This window comes from Salvelinus sp. IW2-2015, linkage group LG4q.1:29 (genome assembly GCF_002910315.2).
Source record: "Salvelinus sp. IW2-2015 linkage group LG4q.1:29, ASM291031v2, whole genome shotgun sequence".
NCBI classification, from domain to species: domain Eukaryota; kingdom Metazoa; phylum Chordata; class Actinopteri; order Salmoniformes; family Salmonidae; genus Salvelinus; species Salvelinus sp. IW2-2015.
The window spans coordinates 19,948,199-19,972,948 of NC_036842.1; the positions used below are offsets into that span (position 1 = coordinate 19,948,199).

The 24,750-nt window shown below is 43.9% G+C and overlaps 1 protein-coding gene across 1 annotated transcript in view; it reads left to right on the forward strand.

Moving 5' to 3' along the window:
* Window positions 1-24,750, forward strand: part of LOC111961611 (tyrosine-protein kinase ABL1) — a 64,652-nt gene that overhangs the window by 34,087 nt on the left and 5,815 nt on the right. Inside the window, exons 2-4 of the mRNA XM_023984009.2 lie at window positions 18,174-18,338; window positions 19,867-20,162; window positions 22,678-22,950. Coding sequence (XP_023839777.1) covers window positions 18,174-18,338; window positions 19,867-20,162; window positions 22,678-22,950 — 734 coding nt within the window. The remainder of the gene's footprint in view (window positions 1-18,173; window positions 18,339-19,866; window positions 20,163-22,677; window positions 22,951-24,750) is intronic.

Here is a 24,750-nt window from a genome sequence, read left to right on the forward strand (position 1 = left end):
CCCCCACAGAAATAGCTTAATTATAGACAGAAATACTCGTCAGTTTCATCAGCTGTCCGGGTGGCTGGTCTCAGACGACCCCACAGGTGAAGAAGCCGGATCTGGAGGTCTGGCGTGGTTACACATGGTCTGCGGTTGTGAGGCCCGTTGATCGTACTGCCAAATTCTCTAAAACGACATTGGAGAGGTGGCTTAAGGTAGTGAAATTAACATTAAATTCACTGGCAATAGCTCTGGTGGACATTTCTTCAGTCATCATGCCAGTTGCATGCTCCATCAAAACTTGAGACATTTGTGGCATTGTGTTCTGTAATGATCATGCTGTTGATATGCCACACCTATCAGGTGGCATGGATTATCTTGGCAAAGGAGAAATGCTCACTAACAGGGATGTAAACAAATCTGCGAAATATAAGCTTTCTGTTCGTATGGAACATTTCTGGGATCTTTTATTTCAGCTCATGAAACATGGGACCAACACTTTACATGTTGCATTAATATTTTTGTTCAGTATAGTTAGAGCTCAAGGCCCCAGGGTTCATACACCATTAGCCTACATGTAATCTAGCTTGAAGGTAATGAAAGAACACTGATGCTTAGTTTTGCCTCAACTCTCTTCTGGCTTTCTGTGTTGGACTTCTCCATTCACAATCAGATGTTTTGACATCTGGGGCATTAGCCAGTATTACCCCCCTTTCATTTTCTTCATTGGCCCAGTGTGAAGGATGTTGCTCCAGAGGCAGCTTGAGTAATATTGCCTATTGCAGAGAGAAAGATAGTTGAGTTGAACGTAGGGCAAGCCACAGCAGTGAAGTTAGGAATGTGACCTATTGTGCATTCCTCTCTCAAATAACTGGTGCAGCCCCCCTCCTCTCTCTTTCTCACTCCCCCGTTTGCTTGCGTGCTCTTTTTCTGTCTTTTGCTCATGCGCCCTTCTCTGTTCCTTGCTCCGTCTCTCCTGCTCCCGTTTCATAGCAATTATAGGCATAGTTTTGTTGCTCAAATACCATCAAGCGTACCATTGGTTCCGGTCGCAGAAGAAGGTTTGAAGGATGGGTTCATGACCAATGATGTGATGGCTATGATAGAGGCAACGATTAGGTGTGAATGAGATGACTGAAGGCCATGATAGTGAAATAAGAATTGGAGGCGGAAATTGAAAGAGTTAAATAGAGTACATTGTACATACATTCTGCAGTGTATACACTTGCTATGATCATCCCCCGGGGCACTATTTTTACCCAATGCAGGTTGTTGTGCAGATGGGACTTTACCACATGAGGTTGGTGGCACCTTAATTGGGAAATACGGGCTCGTGGTAATGGCTGGAACGGAATAGGTAGAACGGTATCAAATACACCGAAGACATGGTTTCCATGTGCTTGATGCCATTCCATTTGCACCTTTCCAGACAATATTAGGAGCTGTCTTCCCCTCAGCAGCCTCAGGGCTGCTTCATCCTAGGGGCATGTAGGCCTAAGTGTTTGTCATTATTAGAAACACTGGTTGATGATTGTTCAGATTTCCACAATTTAGCCCAGGTCAATGGCATGTACTTTTACGTTTTTATTTCAGGTAGTAGTACTGTTCTCACCTTATTCCAACTCCTGGTAGGCTATACAACTTCAGGTATGCATGTATGTTGATGTTATGAACTTGACATTATAACTGTGTTAATATGGTCTCATCTCTCCAGACTTCATCTTATTTGGCATAATTTTCTTCTTCTGTTCCTCCTCTGTATGACTCCTATCTGGCGTAGTCGGGCCGGGTGAGTGGGGAGAGCAGGGGGGCGGGCACCTCACCAGCAGCCTGGCTCTGGGGTCGAGGAGTTTGTTTAAGCCTCTCGTGAAATGTGCTCTGAGGAGCGTGTTTCATCATCGCTGTGCTAACCGGCAGGGCAGCAGCGGGCCCTCTGGAGGGCTGTTAAAACAACAACAGAACCCTGAGCAAAAAAAACACTCATCAGCCCATCTGAGTCAGCCTGAGCACAGAGAGAGAGAGAGGGGATTTAAAGTGACAGGATCCCGCTCCGAATCCCTGTCTCCCTATACCAGTGTTTCCCAAACTCTGTCCTCTGGACCAAAAGGGGTGCATATTTCGTTTTTTTGCCCTAGCATTATACAGCTTATTCAAATATTCAACTAATCATCTAGCTTTGATAATTTGAATCAGCTGTGTAGTGTTAGGGCAAAAAACAAAACGTGCACCTCTTGGGGAACGCCGCCCTATACTCTCGTCTCCTCCTCACCCCCCATCCCATCGTCCTCTTGGTGCTCCTCCCCCTGGTGCTCCAAATTTTCAGAGCAGACACACGCTCCAAGTCAGGGTAGGAATGCACTCTGGGAGCTCTCTCTCCTTGCCACCCTTCCTCCCCACTGCTCTGACTGGCAAAGCCCCCTCGGCCCCAGCCAGGCCAGGCCTAGGCTAGCAGCGCAGCTGTTGTTTCCTCTGTGGACAACCTGTTACCTATGATGTGAATTCCATCTTGTGAAATAAATTCTGTCCAGTCATCCGTCCCCTAACGGAATGCTGTGGCCGCAAAAGTCAATTTTGCGCATTGCTTCCAGAATTCTTACGGTTAAGCTAATTTGTGAACTTTTTGAGAAGGATGTTTGTAATATAGCATTATTTTTATAACGTAGCTGATTGCTCTTGGTCTAGAGCGGTGTTTCCCTGCTCCGCTCCTCGAGTGCCCCAACAAGCACACCTGATTCAACTTGTTAACTAATCATCAAGCCGTCAATGAGTTGAATCAGGTATGTTTGTTCGGGGCTACAACAAAAATGTGTGCCGTTGTGGGTACTCGAGGATCGGAGTTGGGAAACACTGGTCTAGAGATACAATTAATCCATTAAATGAGTAGTGTCTAGTAATTCAGCACTGCTCTTTATATTCTACTTTATAGGCAACCTAAGTAGATTTGGAATACATTAGTTTATAATACTGTATTACAGAGCAATAAACATCATACATATGATAATGCAAACAATCTCAAAACAAAGGATCCCAGTCCAGGCTAGTCTACATGAGCTGTCCTGTCCTTTGCATTCAAGGAACCTTCTATATATCCCCACTACAGCAGCGAGCTATATGAGGGGCCGCTACGCTGGCTGCATCTGGATCCACTTAAACACAAAGAAAACCAGCCAGTAACTCCTCAACTGCAGCTCCCAGCCTCCTAGCATAGATTAATATCCACTCGCTCTCTATTCTTCCTCCCCCCCCTTCTCTGGACAGGCAGGCCCTCTCCCTCTCAGACCTAGAAACATCTGCAGGACGTCTCATTAAGGTTGATAGTCTGTAAAAAGAGCAGAGGCATTTACTGCATGTTCCCTGTTTACTGCGTCTTGGCTAAGTGTATACAAGTGGCCTCGTTTAGACTGAAGTAACTGAGTCTGCCGCCACTACCATGTATTCTCTTATGTAGATGGACCTCATAACCGTTAACAGGGTTTCTATGCTCGCCAATGGGGGATAGACCAAGGTATGGTCAGCTCTGTCACAGAGGGAAAGATTTCACCAGCTACTCCTCACTCTCTCCACCCGCAGCGCACACGTGCACACCCACTCACCTCCTTTCTTTGTTGGGCTTTTCTGTTCTGCACCTTCATAATACAATGGAATATCAAATGCTGCTCCATTGCCAGTTGTCTGAGTCAAATTATGAGTTTTGTTAAATTTAGAAAATGACTGATTTACTTGACATGCTACGCATAAGCCTACACACACATCTCTCTCCTGTTGCTGTTTTCCTTGGTGGGCCTCATTTGTCCGATAGCCCTCTCTCCTGCTCCATGTTGTTTTTCACCCTATTTCTTTCTGCTGCAGATGATTCATCGTTCAAAAAAACAAGTGACGCTTTTGGGATCCATAAGACTTGGCCGGGTCACACTAGCCTCCACTCCCTGCAGTGGGAAAGGAACATTATGGACAGAACATTTCAGTTATGGCATTGTCTCTGACTATCAGAGAGGCTTTTTTGGGTGTGTGCATCCGACTTTGAATTTGTACATGGAATGTGTGGTGTGTTTGTGAATATGCCTGTCTGTACGTGTAGCCTAAAGCCTATTCCTGTGTTTGTGTATACACAAGTGTACTGCATCGCCCTCTGTTCCTCCTGCTAGTACTGTGTGTGTACACATTTCAACTGCATTCCCCGTCTCGGCCTCTAGCATTCCAGCGTGCAATGAGGAGATTAGCACAGGTGCTGCTTCCTCGCCATGGCACCCCCTGAGCGTTTCCCCGAAGACAGAAGAAAAGGGCCATCTTTGCTACAATATATACAGTTGAAGTAGGAAGTTAACATACACTTAGGTTGGAGTCATTAAAACTTGTTTTTCAACCACTCCACAAATTTCTTGTTAACAAATTATAGTTTTGGCAAATCGGTTAGGACATCTACTTTGTGCATGACACAAGTCATTTTTCCAACAATTGTTTACAGACAGATATTTCACTTATAATTCACTGTATCACAATTCCAGTGGGTCAGAAGTTTACATAGACGCTAAATTCCAGAAAATTATCTAATGACTTTAGAAGCTTCTGATTAGGCTAATTGACATAATTTGAGTCAATTGGAGGTGTACCTGTGGATGTATTTCAAACTCAGTGCCTCTTTGCTTGACATCATGGGAAAATCAAAAGAAATCAGCCAAGACCTCAGAAAATAAATTGTAGTCCTCTACAAGTCTGGTTCATCCTTGGGAGCAATTTCCAAACACCTGAAGGTACCACTTTCATCTGTACAAACAATAGTACGCAAGTTTAAACACAATGGGGCCACGCAGCCGTCATACAGCTCAGGAAGGAGACGCGTTCTGTCTCCTAGAGATGAACGTACTTTGGTGCGAAAAGTGCAAATCAATCCCAGAACAACAGCAAAGGGCCTTGTGAAGATGATGGAGGAAACGGGTACAAAAGTATCTATATCCACAGTAAAATTTGTCCTATATCGACATAACCTGAAAGGCCGCTCAGCAAGGAAGAAGCCACTGCTCCAAAACCGCCATAAAAAAAATCCAGACTACGGTTTGCAACTGCACATTTGGACAAAGATTGTACTTTTTGAAGAAATGTCCTCTGGTCTGATGAAACAAAAATAGAACTGTTTGGCCATAATGACCATCGTTATGTTTGGAGGAAAAAGGGGGAGGCTTGTAAGCCGAAGAACACCATCCCAACTGTGAAGCACGGGGTGGCAGCATCATGTTGTGGGGGTGCTTTGCTGCAGGAGGGACTGGTGCACTTCACAAAATAGATGGTATCATGAGGAGGGAAAATTATGTGGATATATTGAAGCAACATCTCAAGACATCAGTCGGGAAGTTAAAGCTTGGTCGCAAATGGGTCTTCTAAATGGACAATGACACCAAGCGTACTTCCAAAGTTGTAGCAAAATAGCTTAAGGACGACAAAGGCAAGGTATTGGAGTGGCCATCACAAAGCCCTGACCTCAATCCCATAGAAAAATTGTGGGCAGAACTGAAAAGGCGTGTGCGAGCAAGGAGGCCTACAAACCCGACTCAGTTACACCAGCTCTGTCAGGTGGATTGGGCTAAAATGCACCCAACTTATTGTGGGACGATTGAGGAAGGCTGCAAAAAAGTTTGACCCAAGTTAAACATTTTAAAGGCAATGCTACCAAATAATAATTGAGTGTATGTGAACTTCTGACCCACTGGGGATGTGATGAAAGAAATAAAAGCTGAAAGAAATAATTCTCTCTATTATTATTCTGACATTTCACATTCTTAAAATAAAGTGGTGATCCTAACTGACCTAAGACAGGGAATTTTTACACGAATTAAATGTCAGGAATTGTGAAAACTGAGTTTAAATGTATTTGGCTAAGGTGTATGTAAACTTCTGACTTCAACTGTATACAAAAGTATGTGGACACCCCTTCAAATGAGTGGATTCAGCTATTTTAGCCACACCCGTTGCTGACAGGTGTATAAATCGAGCACACAGTCGTGTAATCTCCATAGACAAACATTGGCAGTAGAATGGCCTAACTGAAGAGCTCAGTGACTTTCAGCGTGGCACTGTTATAGGCTGTCGCCGTTCCAATAAGTCAGTTTGTCACATTTCTGCTATGCTTGAGCTGCCCCGGTCAATTGTAAGGGCTGTTATTGTGAAGTGGAAACGTCTAGGTGCAACAACGGCTCAGCCTCTGGAAGCAACGTCAGCACAATAAATGTTCGCCAGGAGCTTCATGAAATGGGTGTCCATGGCCGAGCAGCCGCACGCGCACAAGCCTAAGATCACCATGTGCAATGCCAAGCGTTGGCTGGAGTAGTGCAAAGCTCACCGCCATTAGACTCTGGAGCTGTGGAAACGCGTTCTCTGGAGTGATGAATCACGCTTCACCATCTGGCAGTCCGACAGACTAATCTGGGTTTGGTGGATGCCAAGAGAACGCTATCTGCCTGAGTGCATTGTGCCAACTTTAAAGTTTGGTGGAGGAGGAATAATGGTCTGGGGCTGTTTTTCATGGTTTGGTCTAGGACCCTTAGTTCCAGTGAAGGGAAATCTTAATGCTACAGCATACAATGACATTCTATACGATTCTGTGCTTCCAACTTTGTGGCACCAGTTTGGGGAAGGCCCTTTCCTGTTTCAGCATGACATTGCCCCCGTGCACAAAGCGAGGTCCATACAAAAATGGTTTGTCAAAATCGGTGAGGAAGAACTTGACTGGCCTTCACAGAGCCCTGACCTCAAGCCCATTAAACACTTTTCGGGAAGTTTGGACCGCCGACTGTGAGCCAGGCCTCACTAATGCTCTTTGGCTTAATGGAAGCAAGTCCCTGCAGCAATGTTGCAACATCTTGTGGAAAGCCTTCCAAGAAGATGGAAGGCTGTTATAGCAGCAAAGGGGGGACCAACTCCATATTAATGGCCATTTATTTTATTTATTTTTTGAGGGGTAGATCAGCTTTAATATTGCAGATAAATTGTAGCTTCCATCAATGTAATTGTCTGCATCAATTCCAATCCCCCGTATATTTTTTTGTAAATGTATATACAGTACCAGTCAAAGGTTTGGACACCTACTCATTCAAGGGTTTTTCTTAATATTTTTACTATTTTCTGCATTGTAATATAATAGTGAGTACATCAAAACGATGAAATAACACATATGGAATCATGTAGTAACCAAAAAAGTGTTAAACAAATATATTTGATATTCTTCAAAGTAGCCACCCTTTGCCTTGATGACAGTTTTGCACACTCTTGGCATTATCTCAACCAGCTTCATGAGGTAGTCACCTGGAATGCATTTCAATTAACAGGTGTGCCTTGTTAAAGTAAATTTGTGGAATTGTTTTCCCTCTGAATGCATTTGAGCCAATCAGTTGTGTTGTGACAAGGTAGGGGTGGTAAACAGAAGATAGTCATATTTGGTAAAAGACCAAATTATTGCAAGAACAGCTCAAATAAGCAAAGAGAAACGACAGTCCATCATTACTATAAAGACATGAAGGTCAGTCAATGCGGAAAATTTCAAGAACTTTCAAAGTTTCTTCAAGTGCAGTTGCAAAAACCATCAAGCGCTTTGATGAAACTGGCTCTCATGAGGACCGCCACAGGAAAGCAAGACCCAGAGTTACCTCTGCTGCAGAGGATACGTTCATTAGAGTCACCAGCCTCAGAAATTGCAGCCCAAATAAATGCTTCACAGTTCAACAGACACGTCTCAACATCAACTGTTTAGAGGAGACTGCATGAATCAGGCCTTCATGGTCGAATTGCTGCAAAGAAACCACTACTGAAGGACACCAATAATAATAAGAAATTTGCTTGGGCCAAGAAACACGAGCAATGGACATTAGATTAGTGGAAATCTGTCCTTTGGTCTGATGAGTCCAAATTTGAGATTTTTGGTTCCGACTGCCGTGTTTTTTTTTTTGTTGTTGTTGTTTTTTTAAATAAATATTTTCTCCCCTTTTCTCCCCAATTTTCGTGGTATCCAATCGCTAGTAATTACTATCTTGTCTCATCGCTACAACTCCCGTACGGGCTCGGGAGAGACGAAGGTCGAAAGCCATGCGTCCTCCGAAGCACAACCCAACCAAGCCGCACTGCTTCTTAACACAGCGCGCCTCCAACCCGGAAGCCAGCCGCACCAATGTGTCGGAGGAAACACCGTGCACCCGCCCCCCTCGGTTAGCGCGCACTGCGCCCGGCCCGCCACAGGAGTCGCTGGAGCGCGATGAGACAAGGATATCCCTACCGGCCAAACCCTCCCTAACCCGGACGACGCTATGCCAATTGTGCGTCGCCCCACGGACCTCCCGGTCGCGGCCGGCTGCGACAGAGCCTGGGCGCGAACCCAGAGACTCTAGTGGCGCAGCTAGCACTGCGATGCAGTGCTCTAGACCACTGCGCCACCCGGGAGGCCCCCGACTGCCGTGTCTTTGTGAGACGCAGAGTAGGTGAACGGATGATCTCTGCATGTGTGGTTCCCACCGTGAAGCATGGAGGAGGAGGTGTGGGGTGCTTTGCTGGTGACACTATCAGTGATATATTTAGAATTCAAGGCACACTTAACCAGAATGGCTACCACGGCATTCTGCAGCGACACACCATCCCATCTGGTTTGCGCTTTGTGGTGACTACCATTTGTTTGTCAACAGGACAATGACCCAATACACACCTCCAGGCTGTTTGACCAAGAGGGAGAGTGATGGAGTGCTGCATTAGATGACCTGGCCTCCACAATTCCCCGACCTCACCCAAATTGAGATGGTTTGGGATGAGTCGGAATGCAGAGTGAAGGAAAAGCAGCTAACAAGTGTTCAGCATATGTGGGAACTCCTTCAAGAATGTTGGAAAAGCATTCCAGGTGAAGCTGGTTGAGAGAATGCCAAGAGTGTGCAGAGTTTTCAAGGCAAAGGGTGGAAGAATGAAGAAACTAAAATATAATTTTATTTGAACACTTTTTTGGTTACTACATGATTCCAAATGCGTTATTTCATATTTTTGATGTCTTTACTATTATATTACAGTGTAGAAAATAGTAAAAATAAAGAAAACCCTTGAATGAGTAGGTTGACGTCGGGCCCTCATACCACCCTCATGGAGTCTGTTTCTGACCGTTTGAGCAGACACATGCACATTTGTGGCCTGCTGGAGGTCATTTTGCAGGGCTCTGGCAGTGCTCCTCCTTGCACAAAGGCGGAGGTAGCGGTCCTGCTGCTGGGTTGTTGCCCTCCTACGTCCTCCTCCACGTCTCCTGATGTACTGGCCTGTCTCCTGGTAGTGCCTCCATGCTCTGGACACTACGCTGACAGACACAGCAAACCTTCTTGCCACAGCTCGCATTGATGTGCCATCCTGGATGAGCTGCACTACCTGAGCCACTTGTGTGGGTTGTAGACTCCGTCTCATGCTACCACTAGAGTGAAAGCACCGCCAGCATTCAAAAGTGACCAAAACATCAGCCAGGAAGCATAGGAACTGAGAAGTGGTCTGTGGTCACCACCTGCAGAACCACTCCTTTATTGGGGGTGCCTTGCTAATTGCCTATCATTTCCACCTTTTGTCTATTCCATTTGCACAACAGCATGTGAAATTTATTGTCAATCAGTGTTGCTTCCTAAGTGGACAGTTTGATTTCACAGAAGTGTGATTGACTTGGAGTTACATTGTGTGTTCCCTTTATTTTTTTGAGCAGTGTGTATATACGGTGCATTCGAAAGTATTTTTTTCCACATTTTGTTACGTTACAGCCTGTTATTTTTTCCTTCATCGATCTACACACAATATTCCATAATGACAAAGCAAAAACAGTTTTTTGGGACTTTTTGCTAATTTATTAAAAATAAAAACTGAAGTAACTTCTTTACCTAAGTATTCAGACCCTTTGCTATGAGACTTGAAATTTAGCTCCGGTGCATCCTGTTTCCATTGATTATCCTTGAGATGTTTCTACAACTTGATTGGAGTCCACCGGTGGTAAATTCAATTGATTGGACATGATTTGGAAAGGCACACATCTGTCTATATAAAGTCCCACAGTGCATGTCAGAGCATATTTGCCAAAATGTCTAAAAACCTGTTTTTGCTTTGTCATCATGGGGTATTGTGTGTAGATTGATGAGGGGGGGACAGACAATTGAATTAATTTTAGAATAAGGCTGTAAAGTAACAAAATGTGTAAAAAGCCAAGGGGTCTGAATACTTTCTGAATGCACTGTATATGCATGTGTGCAGAGACACACACAAACACTCACATCATTGATTTATCACCTGGTCGTCTTAAACGCTACCCTACCCAAAACCTTAACCTCCGGGCCCCACCATGAGTGGCCCATCTCCCACCCCAGCTGTGCCATGCCGATGGGGGATATGTGGAACTCAAAACCCTTCTCATCTCCAGGCCTGCGAGGCTGAGACACCCAGGCTGCATTCTCTAGTGGCCCTGAGTAAACACACACCCGTGCGCCTGGTTCCTCACGGTCTGTCTAAGCAAGAGGGAGGCTGGACGAGTAACACTGGTGGCGATATGCTGGTTAGGCGCAGCGATGGAATGAAGAGCCTTTCTACTATGGTGTAGAAAAACTTCTAATGCTTATATTAACTTACAGCAGGGCACCTGTCTCTTTCCATTTCATTCATTTGAATTCTGGATCCAATACTTTACGTTGCCTCACGAAGATGGGCAGGACGAGTGCCAAGTTCTGCATGGCTGACATTTCTTACATTGTTATACAATGTCTGTGTTTAATGGTCAGCGTAGGTTACTTACCTTGTGTCTCAGAGAGATGCTGAGACGACTTTGTGAGAGAACTGACAGACGTCCTCGCTCTTAGCCCCATTTGGCAGAAAGCCGTAAAAAAACAAATGGCCACAGAAAGCCCTGTGGCCATACCAGTGTATATGTTTTGTTGGAAGCCTATGGTTACTTCTCTTCAATTCTTCCAGTCCACAGCAACATGATGAATTCCAGAGCAGTTGACTTTTGGTAATGTCTACCTAATACCACTCTACTACCCATCTGATGGTCTTTTACTCCTTTTCATTTCCCTTTCAACCGGATATCATCCATATTAGTCAATGGTCACAGCAGCTATCATTACCAATTTTGCTTCTAATGATCTTCAAATGCATTCCTTTGTGACCTACATTAGAGGGGCATGTGTTATATTAGTACATTTTCAGCATAAATATCCATATTCAGGTTACTACCTGAACATTGTCTGAATATTTTCCTTGTCCCACGTAATCACCGCTCTGTAAGGTTTGCTGTCAACACTAAAATGATGTTTCACATTGTTGCTTTGTTTAGTTTAGTCCCCAACTCTCCTGTGCTGGAGGGGTTCGAAAAAGGGAACAAAGAACACGGCAAAATAGGAAAAGGACCGAAAACCATCCTGTGTACGTCAGCTAACTGTTAACATACTGAGAGAGCCGGATTATATAAAACGCAATGGAGTGATTCTCCTATGAGCTCATCGCCAAACAATGTGCTTCATGTTTCTCCATCTGCAACCTTTTTCCCCCTCGCTTTTTTACAGCCTCGCCTCCATCTCTCCTCTTCCCTCTCTGCTCAGTGACTGCGGTGAGTTAATGGGGTTTCGGGGCGATGGAGGATGCGGGTGCGTTTCTCTTTGATTATTGTGCAGGCACTGTGTGGGTGAGAGGAACGCACATGTTTGCCATGCTAGGCTGAGATGATGTTGGCATGTGACTGGATGCTGTGGGCACTTAGGTCATCACTTAGTGCAACGCCATGTGTCAGGATGCCTACATGTCATCCCCCTCCACGCCCGACATTAGTCACACAGTTAAGATACAGTAACTTGAATGAAAAAGATGCCCAGTTCAAACCCATGACCCTTTTAGATCCACAGTCCATTGGGTAGCCTTAATGTCCAAGAGATTGAAGTATGGATTTCCATCCGATTTGAGGATCTCATAGAATGTTAGACTATTTTGTCAGTAAACAAATAAAGTTGTGAATATTTCTCTCTCATTAGGAGAATCCTATTGTCTTCTTGGTGGCATATTACCACCTTCAACACTGCTGCACTCACACCTCATAGACTGGCATAACAACCTCATAGACTGGCATAGCAACAGCAACAGGCTCCTGGCCTTGATTCAGTCCTTTTATCAGTGTGCTTCTGGGCTGTGGAGTGACACATCTAAGGTTCCAGCCAGTCTGGAGTCACCCGCTGAAGTGTGCCTCTGATCTCTGCAGAGGTAACGCACACACACACACACACACACACACACACACACACACACACACACACACACACACACACACACACACACACACACACACACACACACAGCATCTGCATAAAGGGAAGTGAATAACCTGCTGTTTTTTTAGGGATACTGGTCTCGACTGAAGTCACAAGTCTATCTGTCTATGACTATATTGAGTATTGCCTTCCGTCTATAGTGGTAACACTTCATTTACACACAATTACCTCTGCACCTTTTATTGTGTCAATGTTCTGGTTTTGGAGCAACTGCATGGTTGTGCCTGTTAATTGCCTATTCATTCAAGTGACTCTTGTTGATAACATTGCCACGGCATAAGATGCTAAAGTATGACGCAACACATGAGTTCAGTATGGCCACTAAAAAGACAGCTGAGGGAAGAACGAGCTAGAGAAAGGCATGTCGCAAGAGTGCCTGACTTCTGCCAGAGATTCTTTGTTCCTCACAGAAACAGCCAAACATTCTCTCCCTAGAAGCACATGGCCCTGCATGTTTCTTTTAGATGAATGTCTGTATTTTATCAGTTGAGACATATTAGATTTCACAGTTATCACAGTTCACCTCCAGTTGACACAGCCCGGGGCAATTCAACCTTATTTGAGTAGTTTAAAAGTTAAGGGAGGGCTTTTCTCTGTTATCTGACTGTGTAATAGCTCTCTACTCCAAGCTCCAACTATTGTGCCTTTAAAAAGCCAGCCATTTTCCAGACCCCATTCTCTAACCTGTAAACATTTTAGAACCGAGCAAGAGAAAGGGGGAGAAGTGAGGGTGGGGTTTGAAGTCCTGGAGGAGGGGCTTTAGAAAAAGTGTCTTGTGACTCTCTCAAACAGAAGGACAAAGAAAACTTTTCAGAATGGACTTTTCGGTTTTAATTTCAATTTTGGTTGTCAACAGAGGTTTCATCTGTCTTTTGAGACTGTGTGTTTGGCACACTGGCGGTTTCTGTTTGTGGTTCTGTCTGGTGTGTGTGTATAGTGGTTCTCTCTCTCACTTTCTTGAGTGTGTGTTGGGGGAGGTGGGAGGGCCAACACAGCTGATGTCATTCAGTGCAGGCAGGGCAGATCCTGAAAGAGGCCCTTTGTTGGCAGCCTGTAGCACGAGTGAGTCCCTGTGCTTCTCCTGCTAACGAACACACACATACACACACACAGGGAACAGGAGAGGGAATGGCACCATCCGGACTGCCTACTGCCCACTGCAACTGACACACGTGCCCAGCAGCCGCACCTTTCGGACTTTTGGGTCGTTTCTGCCTCCTCCGGAGAGGAGCTAAACCAAAACCAGAGAGGAAAAAGAAGATGGAGCCGCTTGGAACTAGAAAGTTTGTAGACTTTGCTGGCAGCACAGAGTTCACTTTTCTGTTTGGTGAAAGAGTGGAGAGAAAAGGGAATAACAGCCAACGATTCTGAGGAGAAGAGCAGAATCCTTGTTCCTTAACCTTTTTTGTCTTATTCTTTGAATCATGTTTCTTTGTCTTTCATGACCGACACGAAAAATTTGAAACTTTTTTTTTGATCTGCCGTCGAAAGGAAACCAAAGGACACTGGGGCCGACAAACTAACAGGATTTTTTCAAGTGGCAAGCGAAAGAAAGCAAATAGAAAATGTTGGGAGATTTGCTGAAATTGGTGGGGTGAAATTCTAAGAAAGGCCTCTCGTCCTCCTCCAGCTGCTACTTGGAAGGTAAGAATTTGAGGAACTGCTGTAGGGGGGGTTGGCATGGGGTTTGCGAGTTTTTGTTTTGGGATTGATTCTAGAGAAAGACAAAGATGGTCAGAGAAAGAAAGGAGAGGACAGTGTAGAGGAGCTGGTTGTGCTGGACAGGGAGGTGAGAAGGTCGAGAGAGGGAGAAGATGAGCTCTCTGAGCCTCTTGTCGTTCCTGGGCTCTGGAAAGCGGAGGAGGGGGGAGAGCGGAGGGAGAGGGAAGCCAGACACACTGGCTCGGTGCAGAGGAAAGAAGGGGGGTGGGGGGGTGGAGAGAATACAAGGAAATCTGATTCCCGGCTGGGCCCGTTTTACTTTTGTTTATGAGGAGAGAGGATCTAATCTAAATCTACACTTTCCTTTTTGCGCTTTGCTAAGATTTACATCTTGATTATTGCTTTTCTACGTTATGAAGTGCAAAGACAAGTTGAACTGAGTTATGGAGTATTTTAGGACTAAATGCCTTATAAAGTGTGCTCTTGTACTTATTTTCCAAGCCTACACTCTGCCCTACTTGAAACAAAGATGAGCTAAATGGATTAGCCTGAATCAAAGATTAATGGAATTCTGGGAAATCCGGAGTACATTGAGTTTCAACCGTGAAATTGTTTTGTAATGGAAGACTGTGAAATGGCCCATGTCACATGCTCCCAGGCAGTGGTGTAAAATACTTTAGTAAAAGTACTTGAAAGTACTACTTAAGTAGTTTTGTTTGGTAGCTGTACTTTACTTTACTATTTATATTTTGGGCAACTTTTACTTCTACATTCCTAAAGAAAATAATGTACTTTTTACTCCAAACATTTTCCGTGACACCCAAAAGTAGTCATTACATTTTGACAGGAAAATGGTCCAATTCACACACTTATCAAGAGAACATCCCTGGTCATCTCTACTGCCTCTGATCTGTCACTCACTAAACACAAATGCTTCGTTTATAAATGATGTCTGAGTGTTGGAGTGTGCCCCTGGCTATCTGTAAATGAAAGGGAAAAAAACTGCCGTCTGGTTTGCATAATATAAGGAAGTTGAAATTATTTATACTTTTACTTTTGATACTTAAGTACATTTTAGCGATTCCATTTACTTTTGATACTTAAGTATATTTAAAACCAAATACTTTTAGACTTACTGCAGTAGTATTTTACTGAGTGACTTTCACTTTTACTTGTGTAATTCTCTATTAAGGTATCTTTACTTTTACTTTAGTATGACAATTGAGTACGTTTTCCACCATTTCTCCCAGGATAGCGTAAAATGGTCCCGGAAAACACATTCCAGCAAAGTGAATGTTGATTAATCTTTCAAACACACCCTTTCATATAACTTTACATACACAAAAATTAAGATGGACCAAAAAGCATGTTGAAAGAACAGTCTCTGATTTGGAATTAAGTGTTCTGTATTTCTCTTAAAAAATGAAGCAATTCTCTCTGGAAGAATATCCACTGAATGAATTTGCAAGAGGAATGATAAACCCCAATTTACTCTTCTTTCAGTTGACATTACTGATAGCAACAGTATGTGTTGCAAATTCTTCAATAAATCCTAGCAATTTACACCTGTCCCCCTCTGTGTGGCAGGTTCACTCACCCTCATGTTTAATGCCCCAATGTTTGACCTAACCACAGAAGAGCTGGGGGGAGCTAACTAGTCTACAGCGGCACCAGCCACAGATCCAGATAGGATCTCCAAACAGTGGTTAGACCTCCAGATCTCAGGCTTGATCCAGCATCAAGCTCTTTGTCACCCGTCACAGTTGTCGACAGCCAGGTGATGCAACAGAATCGCCCAAGCGTGAGTTATTTTCCGTCCTTCACCTCACGTGGCTTGGCTCTACATCATGGAACTGGAATGTTTGGATCTACTGTGTTTTGATCTGAGGTCAAGGAGGTACTGGTAGTCATAAACTCCACCTGGCCAATCTCTGTATCCTGTGTTCTGTCAGTGTGTTTGGGGTTAGTTTCAGCTCATCAGTTCATCTCTAATACGCATACCATCTCTGTCATAGAGGGCCTCGATTTCCACACATATTTCATCACTGCTGGATGGATTCTCTCCCCCAGTAATGTAGTCAGGATATGATGTAATCCCCGCCTCTCCACGAGCTCCTGCTGGATTTCTAGCTTTCCTTCTTTCTCTTTAGCCTCCTGTTCAGTCTCATTCCATTTCTCTCTCTGATTATGCTATCATGCAGTGTATCAGTCTGCTGTCACTCTTCACTCACTAAGAGCAGAAGTGTTTGTGGTCAGTTAAATGGACATACATGTGTGGGGGGTTGGCTGTTCTAGTGCCCACACACCAGTCTGTCCCCTCCACCCTCCTCCTCTCATGTCTTACTCAGTACACTCATTTGTTTATCTTCCTCCAACTCTGTTATTTCGTCACCATGCAACCTTCGTTTGCCAATGTTTATTCTCCAAAATCGAAGAGCTTATTTCTTCCGACTTGAATCATAGCCTTGGAGTTCAATTGATTTCAGCCGCTCACTTTCAGAAATCAAGCCGTCTTTCCTCATGTGCACCCGTGCGCTTGTAGCCTATAGTTAGAAAGATAGGGATTCTCAAATGTCATGAATGATTATAGAGTGAGAGACCTTCTTTCTGCTCATTGTCTGAATGGTAAGTTCTTGCTCTGCAATCACAATCCACTGTTAACAGGAGGCCCCTCTACCAGTGGCTCAATGCTGGGGAGCAGAATGTGTTCAGATGCCTCTTATCACAGACTCCTCAGGAATGTTCATCATGCACATCCCTAATGTCTGTCTGTGCCCAGCACCCAGTTAGAGCCCCAGCGCATAGCACCCAGCCGATCAGCTGTGTGTGGTAACCATGGATTTATTCTATCTCTCTCTGTGGCTCTCATTTACATTTACATTACATTTTAGTCATTTAGCAGACGCTCTTATCCAGAGCGACTTACAGTAGAGTGCATACATTTTATTACATTTTTACATACTGAGACAAGGATATCCCTACCGGCCAAGAGCAGACGCTCTTATCCAGAGCGACTTACAGTAGATCGCTATGTATGCCCACAGTAGATCACAAAATAGCCTTCCAGTCTGCATTTCACCAGATTGCTCTGTCAGGGCTGTTGGCTTGACATAAGATACAAATAAAGATCATAACAATCAAGGATCAGTGCTTTGCCAGGGTTCACTATATCACAGCATCCCTGTCTCCTGAATGGAATATTTAGCATAAACTCAGTAGGTTAGCCTACTACCAACAGCCCTGTCCTTTCTCTCGGGTATCACTATGGCCTCAGCAGATGATCAAAAGTCTCTCCCTGGCTTTCTCAGGCCCAGTGTCCGAGCTGAGGAGGTGTGTGGTGAGAGGCGCAAGGTGCTGAAACAGCTGAATTGGCCACACAATGAAGTCACCATCACACAATGAAGTCACCTCTATCTCTTCCCCTTTCTCTTTCTCTTTCCTTTGTTTCCACTTCTCTTCTGCAACTCTCTCTCTCCAGTTCTGGTAACATTGATGTGTCATCCAGATCACTCTCAGGCTCTCAAACTCCCATTATTTGTGTATAATGAGCATAATCTGTTGTTGTAGTGCCTGTAAACAGTGTTATTTCAGCCCTTATTGGAAGATTATCACAGCTAGAATTTCCCTTCTTACTACAACATTGCAGGCAAAGATGGGTCAACTCTTATTGGAGAGTCTTGTTATTGAAAACAATGTCTTGAAATTGAAAGCAAAGCCGTGGTACTCCAGGAAATGAAAGGTAAGTAGTGCAGAGATGGACAATGTTATTGGCCTGGTCTTAATGAAAGATCTCAGTTCATATTGCTGCCTTTAATACCATAGTCAAATCACAGCTGCTGTGCAGGCCAGCACAATAGTGCAACCATGAAACTTTTTCTGAGAAATGTTCGTTCGATGTGACGTGGGTTTTTTTAAATTATTTTTTATTAGAACAGGCTACACATACAGGTGTGAATGACTTCAGTGTTTGTAATGTGTTAAGTGTCTGTGTGTCCATGGAATAGCCTGAAGACTGAAATGTCAGTACATTGAGAATGTCTTTTTCTCTTATGTCTGTTTCTATGACATGGTGATAGAAAGTCTATTGACTTGATTAGTTGTTGGTTTATTTAACACAGATCTGATCGACTCACTCCCAATTCCCGATCTCGCTCTTTCCCCCAATGTCCACTTGTTTAATAGATAAAGACATGTTCTCACGTTGGACCTGTCTGTTGTGTGTTTCAGAAGCTCTCCAGAGACCAGACTTTGAGCCCCAGGGTCTGACCGAAGCTGCCCGCTGGAACTCCAAAGAGAACCTGTTGGCCGGACCCAGCGAGAATGACCCCAACCTTTTTGTTGCGCTGTACGACTTTGTGGCCAGTGGGGACAACACTCTCAGCATAACTAAAGGTAAGAGAATGTGTGTGAGTGCATGTGTGACAGAAAGTTGCGATCAATTCCATCTAAATTCCTGTCAATTCAGGAATGGAGTTGCACTACTGTGACTTGAAATCGAACAGTCCCCAGCTCTGAAATGGAACAGTCCCCAGCTCTGCGCTGTGAGTCTGTCTCTGTGAGGGTACATTAGTTTTCCATCAGAGAACCGTCTCTGTGCTCTGAAACGTTTAACAGTAAAACCGTCCATAATAGCCCAGAGAGCATCAACAGGCTGTGTGAAAATACTCCCTCTGGGCTTATTGTTGTCATGGACCTGCCTTCGTCATGGGGTCAATGTGCAAAACGGCCCTTATCAACGGTAGATAAACAGGTGTGTGTGTGTGTGTGTGTGTGTGTGTGTGTGTGTGTGTGTGTGTGTGTGAGAACTGCTCGTGTTTTTATCTTCATTTAAAAGTTCTGACTGCGCTGAGATGGGTACAGTGCCCTCTCAGGGGGATGGGGAGGGTTTAGACTGACTGGAAATCCACATATTTGTGTCCCGTTCCCTATTTCTCCTTGATTGTCAGCTAGGTCGAAAATATACAGGCTAGGACAACATAATGATTCCATGCGTCAGCGTTAAAACATAAAACAAATCATTGGACGAGCGCTGTTGCTACCGGCTAGCGCCGTTGCTAACTAGCATAGCTGGTCCCATTGTCGCAAAGAGCTCTTTCCACTGGAGCGGCTGGAACACAATGCAGCAGGCAGGAGAGAGGAGAGAGAGAGATGCAGAAATTCATATTTAAATACCAGGAAATAAAAAGGCAAAATACGTTATTTAATAAGGCAATCTAAATAGTTTGTGTCACTAAGGCTATATAAGGGTCAATTTTATACAGAAGTCTATACATTTTTTTTAAATTTAGGGCTTCAATTAGGGCCTCTTTCTAAACAAGTTGGGTTGGCATCGTACCTTCATATCTCCAATTTGAAAAGTACAGTTTTCATGTTAATGTTTAAAAATACATATATTATTAACTAATACACTTTTGCATTAAACTCTCTTGTGAATTGTAGTTTATGCTGAGCCGCTATGCTGAGTCTAAAACCAGGATCAGACAGTGACGTCAACCCTGCTAACCCCATAACCAATGGGGAAAAAACCCTGTGTCACAATCTGAGTAAACATTACATTAGATACAGTGGATTAACCACTCTGGCCCAGTCTCAGAATAGTGAGTATGTGGCACTTTCATGTTGGTCTATGATGCAACTGGAAATAAACGTTAGCACAAGCTCCACGCAAGCATTGCCTCAATTGTGTAGAATGTAGAACCTTTAGGATAGTAACTATACTAGTCATTTATAGCAACCAATCAACCATTCTATAGCAAGTCTCTTTTACATGTGACGTTTCTCCTTTAACCAGTAGAAATCTACTTGGAGTAGTGTCTATATAAACCGCCTGCCGTACTCCTTAAAGGTCTCGCATGTAGTGTAGAATCCCCCTGTAGTTTCCCCTGATTTCACCCTAATGGCATGTCCACCCGTGCTGCAGGAGAGAAGCTGCGAGTCCTGGGTTATAACCATAATGGGGAGTGGTGCGAGGCGCAGACCAACCACGGCCAGGGCTGGGTGCCCAGTAACTACATCACCCCGGTCAACAGCCTGGAGAAGCACAGCTGGTACCATGGGCCTGTGTCGCGCAACGCTGCTGAGTACCTGCTCAGCTCGGGTATCAACGGCAGCTTCCTGGTCAGGGAGAGCGAGAGCAGCCCCGGGCAGAGGTCTATCTCACTGCGCTACGAGGGTCGCGTCTACCATTACAGGATCAACACGGCCTCAGACGGGAAGGTGAGGATATACAGTACACACACACCTCCTACCTCTACTCTATCACATCGTAATATGTAAAGGTGCCCAGACAGAGACCAATGGTTTAAGTACTTAAGTAAAAATACTTGAAACTACTACTTAATTCGTTTTTTGAGGGTATCTTTACTTTACTAATTTATATTTTTGGCTACTTTTACTTCACTACATTTATGTACTTTATGAAAATATTATACTTTTAAACGCCATACATTTTCCCTGACACCCAAAAGTACTCGTTACATTTTGAATGCTTAGCGGGACAGGGAAATGATCTAATTCACACACTTATCAAGAGAACAACCCTGGTCATCTCTACTGCCTCTGGTCTGGCGAACTCACTAAGCACATGCTTCGTTTGTAAATGATGTCTGAGTGTTGGAGCGTGCCTCTTGCTAGCCATAAATAAAAAATAAGAAAATTGTGCCGTATGGTTTGCTTAATATAAGGAATTTGAAATTATTTATACTTTTACTTTTGATACTTAATAATATTTTAGCAATTACTTTTACTTTTGATACTTACGTACATTTAAAACCAAATACTTTTAGACTTTTACTCAAGTAGGGTTGTACTGGGCAACATTTACTTAAGTCATTTTCTATTAAGGTACTTTTACTCAAGTATGACAATTGGGTACTTTTTCCACCACTGCCAGAGACCTATGTCACCAAGTCCTAAACATCCAGGGGTTTTACCTATCTCTGGTTAAGTGATTATTGGAGGCAGCTGTAAGTGGCATTACTGTCTCACTGAGCTCCTCTGGTTATACAGCCCATTAAGCTGTGGCCAAGGCAGACAGTGGGCTTTAGTGGAGGTCTCCATAGAGCAGCTTACTGTACCCCCTCTGGGAAAGGCTCATTTAGAGAGGACACGGCAGGTCTGGAACTGGTTAAGGTTAGAGGCCTACATTTCAACACTCTAAAATGGCCTCTCCTCTCCTTCATGACAACTGACCTCAATAGGTACCTGAAAGATGCTGAGGACCAAATCCAGGTGAAAATACAGTGAGTGGAAAAATCGGTACCTAATAGTTAATTATCAACCTATTATATTTTCAGCTCAACCAGCATCATCATTCCTTGCAGAAGCCTGTCCGCTTGAAGGAAAGGAGGCTGTATATGACTATTAGGACACCCTGTTATTGTGCTATACCAACCGTTATTAGTGGTTAGGAGGAATGGAGACTGGGAAAGAAGTCCTAGGAGTATTAGGATAGTCAGTCTGCCAGCTGTCTTCTCCCCTCTCTTAACCCAGCTGTCTGTCAGGCCAGCTGAGGTAAACCACCTCCACCGCAGGACAGCTGTCATCATTTCTATGTCATACGCATCCAAGCATTCCTCAATGCACAGAGGTGAGCGAGTGGAACGGCATGCACGAGAGGAATGCTCCAAACGACCTCTCTGTTCCAGACCAGCACGCGCACACAAACACGTAGACAAAATGACACACACACACTGGTCTCGTGTGTGTGTGTGTGTGTGTGTGTGTGGTGTGTGTGTGTGTGTGTGTGTGTGTGTGTGTGTGTGTGTGTGTGTGAGTGTGTGTGTGTTGTGTGGTGTGTGTGTGTGTGTGTGTGTGTGTGTGTGTGTGTGTGTGTGTGTGTGTGTGTGTTAAAGTATCAATCTCCTACCCTCCCTACCCCCTGCAGTTCCGCTATCTCCCACTGTGCTCACATTCAGCCGTCTGGAATGCAGACTTTCCCAATATGTGTACTTCTCCTGTCTGTGGAACACTCCTCATATCACCCCCACACAACACAGACTGGGTGATTGACAGTATTCTGATCAGCCCAGATTCTTGTGTTAATGAAATTGAGCTCCCGCTGGGATGGTTTTTACTGAGACAGGCCCTAATAAGTGGTCAAGTTGGAGCTTTAAGCTGAATGTGAGGTAGTTGAACAACGGAACAGGCTTCTTTATTGTTCAAGACCTTCGGATGCCGCTCTTGTCATGTTCTTTCACGACCTACCTACTCAGTTAATACCTACTTACATTATCTCCATTTACATTATGTTATAAACTCTGGAAATCCATCCATTTATGAAGATATGAAGAGTGCAGAATGTTTCCACAGTGCAACACAGGATCTGGGACTGTGGTCTTATATAAGACATGGACAATGGAAAAGACTGTGTTCAGTCAGCCTTGACCAATATCTCTCGCCAGAGATCATCTGCTGCTGGAAAGTGCTTTTCTTGCTCTCCATGCTTTCTGAGCGTGCTGCTTTTCCACATATTATCATATCCAGCCAGTTCAGTTGGTTCATATTACAGAATCATTTATCTTTCCTCTTTGGTGTTCATCTATTAGACACTTTAATGTAAAGTTACCTATTTAACGTCTATGTAATTCGAGCTGGATTTAAACCCACATCTCCGGTGTTGCTCCAACCAACCTCTCACTCCCAAGGTCATTGAATCTCCTTTCTGTTTTGGGCTTAACAGTCATAGATTCTAAACTGGAAATGGTCTCTTCCCTCTTCTCCCTTTCCCCAGCTGTATGTGTCGTCTGAGAGTCGATTCAACACCCTGGCAGAGCTGGTTCACCACCACTCCACGGTAGCCGATGGCCTCATCACCACGCTGCACTACCCGGCGCCCAAACGCAACAAGCCCACCATCTATGGCGTGTCACCCAACTATGACAAGTGGGAGATGGAGCGCACCGACATCACCATGAAGCACAAGCTGGGCGGGGGCCAGTACGGAGAGGTCTACGAGGGGATCTGGAAGAAGTACAGCCTCACTGTGGCCGTCAAGACCCTCAAGGTACACGTCTCAGGGGGTTTGTTGGGAGTCTAGGGAGTGAGATTAAACCATCAGAATGAGTTGATGACAGTGTTTTTTACATTTTATTTGTCACACACCGGATAGGTGCAGTGAAATGTGTTGTTTTACAAGGTCAGCCATAGTAGTACAGCGCTCATGGATCAAATTAGGGTTAAGTGCCTTGCTCAAGGGCACATCAACAGATTTTTCACCTTGTCAGCTCAGGTATTCGAACCAGCTACCTTTCGGTTACTGGCCCAACGCTCTAACCGCTAGGCTACCTGCCACCCTAACGTAGTGCTGTAGTCAATATTGTCTGTAGTAGTTCGTTTTTTTTGTAGTAGTTAATAGTGCAGTTGTCAATATTGTCTTTTAGCTGCTTGTAGTCTTAGTTATTAGGCAGTTGTAAAATAACAGTGGAGTTTCAGGATGGTGTGATGGGAACTGGGAACTGTGCTGAGTATACCACCACCTGGTGTAGAACAGAAGAAGGTTACCCATTTTAGACATCTGCTGAGCAAACACACTTATTGTAACGCTTCTATAGGTAGTTTAATGTAGAAACATGTGAAGCTAGCCATGCGTATAATCTACAGTGCCATCAAAGTATTCACACCCCTTGACTTTTTCTACATTTTGTTACAGCCTGGATTTAAAATGGATTACATTTAGATTTTTGGTCACTGGCCTACACACAATACCACATAATGTCAAAGAGGAATTATGTTTTTTGAAATTATAAATTAATTAAAAATTAAAGTCTGAAATGGCTTGAGTCAATAAATATTCAAACCCTTTCTTATGGCATACCTAAATAAGTTCAGGAGTAAAAAGATTGCTGAACAAGTCACATAATAAGTTGCACGGACTTGTGTGCAATAATTGTGTTTAACATAGTTTTTTAATGACTACCTCATCTCTGTACCCCACACATACAATTATCTGTAAGGTCCCTCAGTCGAGCAGTGAATGTCAAACACAGATTCAACTACAAAGACCAGGGAGGTTTTCCAATGCCTCGCAAAGAAGGTCACCTATTGGTAGATGAGTAAAAATAACAAAATTAAAAAGCAAACACTGAATATCCCTTTGAGCATGGTGAAGTTATTAATTACACTTTGGATGGTGTATCAATACACCCAGTCATTATAAAGATACAGGTGTCCTTCCTAACTCAGTTACCGGAGAGGAAGGAAGCTGCTCACGGATTTCACCATGAGGACAATGGTGACTTTAAAACAGTTACAGAGTTTAATGGCTGTGATAGGAGAAAACTGAGGATGGATCAACAACATTGTAGTTACTCCACAATACTAACCTAAATGACAGTGTGAAAGGAAGCCTTTACAGAATAAAAATATTCCAAAACATGCATCCTGTTTGCATTAAAGTAATACTGCAAAAAAGGTGGCAAAGCAATTCACTTTTTGTCCTGAATATAAAGTGTTATGTTTAGGGCAAATCCAATATAACACAGTACAGAGTACCACTCTGCATATTTTCAAGCATAGTGGTGGCTGCATCATGTTATATGTTTGCTTGTAATCATTAAGGAATGGGGAGTTTTTTGGTATGGAGCTAAGCACAGGCAAAATCCTAGAGGAAAACCTGGTTGAGTCTGCTTTCCACCAGACACGGCGAGATTATTTCACCTTTCAGCAGGACAATAACCTAAAACACAAGGCTAAATCTACACTGGAGTTGCTTACCAAGAACACAGTGAATGTTCCTGAGTGGCCGAGTTACAGTTTTGACTTGAATCTACTTGAAAATCTATGGCAAGATCTGAAAATGGTTGTC